At 64.9% G+C, this 4,443-nt stretch overlaps 1 protein-coding gene across 1 annotated transcript; it reads left to right on the top strand.

Annotated features, from left to right (window-relative positions):
* Positions 1-563: 563 nt before the first annotated feature.
* Positions 564-2,230, top strand: LOC137465824 (maestro heat-like repeat-containing protein family member 7). The gene is made up of 4 exons (XM_068177850.1): positions 564-691; positions 1,014-1,161; positions 1,407-1,594; positions 1,684-2,230. Exons 1-4 carry the CDS (start codon positions 579-581, stop codon positions 1,823-1,825), a joined length of 591 nt encoding a protein of 196 aa, XP_068033951.1. The 5' UTR covers positions 564-578; the 3' UTR covers positions 1,826-2,230.
* Positions 2,231-4,443: the final 2,213 nt, after the last annotated feature.

Here is a 4,443-nt window from a genome sequence, read left to right as displayed (position 1 = left end):
AGCCAGCTTGGCCACATCCCATCCCATTGCATCCTATTGCATCCCATTGCATCCCATCCCATCCCATCCCATCCCATCCCATCCCATCCCATCCCATCCCATCCCATCCCCTGGGGACATGCCCATGGACAGGACGGAATAGGGGCCAGGACAGACACCCCAGAGCCGTGCTCCATCCCTTGGGACATCCCGGGGCTGTTCCTACCTGGGGAGCGCAGGGCTGGGCTGTGTTCTCCGGCCTCGCCCGCAGCCCCTCAGCTCAGGCTGCGCTCGCTCTTTGCCAGATGCAGCCGTGCAGCGCACACAAGAGCAGGAACGCACCCGTGGCCTCTTCCGCAGAACAGCGCAGGTACCTGCAGCCATCCCCACCTGGGCTGGGCCTGCTGTCACTGCTCAGCCGAGCACCGCGCTTGGAGCATTCTGTGGAACATCCCTGGCTTTGAGGGCCATGGCAGTGGGGTGGCAAGGGAAGCACTTCTCTGGGGAAGCTGGGGACATTCCTCCCTCTGGCAGCTTTCCAAGTCTCCCCGTGCCTTCTCCAGGTGCCTGCCATGGTGAGGTACATCCACCAGTGGCTCATGGCCAATCAGTTTGCTGAGCACAGGCTGAACAGGGCCCTGCTGGATCTCACCAAAGAGCAGCCTGCTGACGTAGTAATGACGCTCCTGCGTGTGGCCCCATCCTGTGACAGGTATGGGGCCCACCTGCCCAGAGGGCTCAGGGCTCCCCAGCCCATCAGCCTATACAGCCTGTCCCAGGTGTCTGACCAACAGAGAGTTCCAGGGCCCTCTGGCTGCTCCCTTTGCCAGCCCTGGCACGTCAGCCCCCGAGCCTTCTGCCATGCTTCCTCGCTGGCCCTCAGGGACCTGTCCCCACAGGGCTGGGCTGTCTGGGTGCTGCTGGCGAGGGGCAGTGGGCAGAGGCAGGGCTGGCAGCCAGCTCAGCTCCCCGCTGCCGCCCAGGCCACGGTGCTGTGTCCCAGACTCCTCTGAGACAGAGCTCTGACCCCACAGAGCTGCTTTGACCATGTGGAAGAGCATCATGTGCTCGCCCAGGACTGCGGAGCCGGCGCAGCTGATACTCCTCGATGTGCTGGGGAGCTGGCCAGAGCACAGCACGTGCACCTCTGATGGGGACAAAACGGGTGTCTTTGTCCTGGCTGTGAGTTTCTGACACTGGCCTTTGCTGGCCCCAAGGCCACCTGTCCAGCAGCTCTGCATCCTCCTTCCCCCACTGCATCTCCCTGCCTCAGGCGCTGGGCTGAAACCTGGCCTCGGGGCAGCTTCAGGGCCACCAGGCCCGGTGCTCCCCCTGTGTCTCTCCGGGCCTCTCCCTCCCATGCTCGGGCCCTGCCACACGGACACCTCGGCACTGAGCACTGTCTCGGGCTGCTCTGTCCTTTGCAGGCAACTGTGGTGATGTGGAAGATCCTCCAGATGCCCTGTGTCCCACATGTAGTGACCGTGTATTTCCCCCGCCTCTTTGTGCATCTGCTCTTCCAAGTGTTCTTCAGCACGTTGGATGTGCCAGCGGAGGTCGATACCTTCTGGAAGGGATGCCAGCAGCAATACGGCCTTGCCACCAACCCCAACAGGTGCTCCATGCCAGTCCTCCTGTCCCTGCCAGGTGCCCAGGGCAGGAGCCAGTGCTCCCAGCGTGACCTGGGCTTTGCTCTGCATGCAGGTTTGCAGTGCGGACCCTGAAGTCCCTGCTCTGCCAAATGCAGCACGAGGATGTGGTGGTGGCAATAGAACGCAAGTGTGGCTGGGACACGCTGCTGTGTGCTGACACCCACCACTATGCCGTGGGTCTGCTGGCCAGGTGAGACCCCCTTCTCCCCACTGCCTCTGACATTTGTGCTCAGTGCCCAGGGTGCCCCACACAGTCCCCGTGGTCGTGGGCCAGAGGGCCTTGTCACCGAGGAACAGCCAAGCCGACTGGAAAAGGCTGGGAGAGGAGGGTGCCCACAAGGAGCCACCTCCCAAATAGCCCAGGGCCCTTACAGGATGCTGGGGAAAGGCCAGACCTCTGTGAGTCAGTCCTGGGAGAGGTTTGTCCCCCGGCCCAAAGTCTTGGTTTCTTTTTCTCCTGCCAGGGAGATGTCCTGTGTCTCCATCCCCTTGTGCTCAAGGATCGCTCGCGACCTGCTCCGGCTGCTCAGCACACAGGAGCCACGCTGGGAACTGCCCGCCCTGGCGTTCCTTGTGGAGGTGAGCCTGATGGCCAGCGCTGCCTCGCTCAGCTGCCTCCCAGCTCTCTGCCCTCTCGTAGCCGCAACTGCCTGGGACGGTGCCCGCGCCCTGCGCTGCTGCCTGGGCCCAGCCCTGTGCTGTTCCGGGCTCTTGCCGGCCAGGTCCCCTGTCACTGCCCTGTGCCTTTCAGGTTCTTGAGTGCCTGAACTTGAGTGAACGCGGTGCTAAGAGAATCCTGCAAATCTTGTCAAGGCACCTGCGGAGCGAGTGCAGGGAGAGGCGTCGCCTGGCGCTCAGGGCCCTTCTTGTGCTCATCGATGATCCCTTGATGGTGAGAAGGGGGCAGCGGCTGAGGCTGCGCTTGGGAATGCAGTCGCTTGGGCTTGGCTGGGCTTTGGGCGCTGGGGCAGCTGCTCCCAGCTCTCCTGCCTCCTGGTTCAACTGCCCAAGTGCTTCGGAACAGCCCTTTGGCCCCTAGGCCCTGCGGCAGCAGGATGGCGTTTCACAAACTTGTGTTCCGCACAGAGCGAAAAAATGTGGAGCCTGACTGAAAGTCTTGTGGAGCTCCTGTGGGACGCAGATGGAGAGATAGTCAGCATGACAGTCAGGCTCCTCAGCTTTATCTTCTGGGACAAGGCCATGCTGATACCCAGCCCCATCGCACTGCAGCTGGTTGAGGCGCTCCTGCCACTCTTTGACCACGTAAGGCTCGCTGCCCCCAGCCACGGCCACTGACTGCTGCCTGGACACTTTGTGCCCTGTGGATTTGCAGGCCTGAGCCAAGCTGAGCCCCGTGCAGCCGATGCTGAGGTCTTTTTTTCTTCCTTTCATACAGGACAATAGCCATGTGCAGCTGCTCTCCATACTGCTCTTCCAAACATTGATGTCTCTTCCACTGGAAAAGGAAGAAAAGGCCCTGAAGACACACGTGCGCCAGAGCCTGCTGCCACTCTTCTTCCACTGCCATGATGAGAATCAGCATGTGGCACAGGTGAGGACTCATGGGCTGCTGCTGTCCCCCTGGGAGGGGGCTCAGCTGCCTCCTGCCCTAGCGCCTCGTGGGCTGCAGCCTCCTCCAGGCCTTGGCACAGGGACACAGGGACACAGGTCCTGCGCCCTGGGCTGTGGGGCCATCTCCGCATCTCTGCTGCTCTCCAGGTTTCTCAGGAAACGCTGCTTTGTGTGGCTGAGTTCCTGAAGAGGAGGGATCTTCAAAAACTGGTGAAGAACAAGAAGCTGTGGAAGTTCACCGAGTGCCTGGTAAGGACGGCCTGGAAGTGCCAGCCTCAGGCTGGAGAAGCCCCCTGAGCGCGGTGCTCAGTGTGTGGGCTGGCAGCTGTGCCCCTGCCCGCTGCTGCACCCAGAGGCTGCGCGGGCTCTTCTCCAGGCTCCCGTGGGCCCGAGCCGGGGCCGATGGAGCCCCGGCCCGGCGGGGCCGCGGGGCGGGGCGGCGCCGCGGCTCCCGGGGCAGCAGCCGCCCCTCTGCCCCCTCCAGAGCCCGGCGCCCGCGGCTGCTGGCCGCGCCTCAGGGCTGTGCGGGCAGGGGAGGCCGGGGCTGGGCGCAGGGAGCGCCCGGCACAGGGGCTGAGCCCGCGCCAACCCTTCCCTCCTGCCGCTCTCTGCAGCTGGCCGACGACAGGAGCCGAGCGGCCGAGCACCTGCGCCGGGCCCTGCAGTACCTGGACAGCCCGCAGCAGTCCCTGCGAGAGGAGGCCATCAGGTTCATCGGTGAGCCGTGAGCCCGGGCTCCCCTTCCCTCCCCGCCCCGCCGCAGCTCGGCCCCAGCCCCGGCTGCTGCCCCGGCAGCGCCATCCGGGCCCGGCGCCGTGGAGCCCCGCCTGGCCTCGGCGCTGCTGCCGCCCTCTCGCAGCCGTGCCCTGGGCCGGCAGCGTGCGGCAAGGGCCCGGGCTGAGCCCTGCCGGGCCAGGAGGCCGTGTGGCCACAGGGCTGGCAGCGCCGCTGGCAGGGAGCTGTGCCGCTGGGCCGTGACAGGCTCTGTGTTCACAGGGATGGCCGGGCAGCACCTCAGGGGGAAGAAGGAAGAGCTCCAGCTCATCTGTGAGGGTGAGTGAGGGCAGCGGGCTGTCAGCGGGGGCTGGCGGGGGAGCTGCAAGCCCTGCCCCGGCTGCCGAGGGCTCTGCTCCCTGTGCGGACGAGGGGCGGTGTGGGCAGAGCACACAGAGACGTCAGGGCCACCTGGGGGATTCGTGGCCAGCAGCTTCGGGCTGATCCTGTTGGTCCCTGCTCCCTG

Source organism: Anomalospiza imberbis, unplaced genomic scaffold (assembly GCF_031753505.1).
Source record: "Anomalospiza imberbis isolate Cuckoo-Finch-1a 21T00152 unplaced genomic scaffold, ASM3175350v1 scaffold_113, whole genome shotgun sequence".
Classification (NCBI taxonomy): domain Eukaryota; kingdom Metazoa; phylum Chordata; class Aves; order Passeriformes; family Viduidae; genus Anomalospiza; species Anomalospiza imberbis.
Note: the sequence above shows the minus strand (reverse complement) of the source record. Positions and strands in the feature narration are given on the sequence as shown.

What these genes read in the sequence shown, in the direction of transcription:
- LOC137465824 (XM_068177850.1), top strand. Translation starts at nt 579, where the DNA reads ATGGCCAATCAGTTTGCTGAGCACAGGCTGAACAGGGCCCTGCTGGAT. An exon ending in GTGGCCCCATCCTGTGACAG is followed by an intron (nt 692 to 1,013) that starts GTATGGGGCCCA and finishes CTGACCCCACAG; the next exon opens with AGCTGCTTTGACCATGTGGA. An exon ending in CGGGTGTCTTTGTCCTGGCT is followed by an intron (nt 1,162 to 1,406) that starts GTGAGTTTCTGA and finishes TGTCCTTTGCAG; the next exon opens with GCAACTGTGGTGATGTGGAA.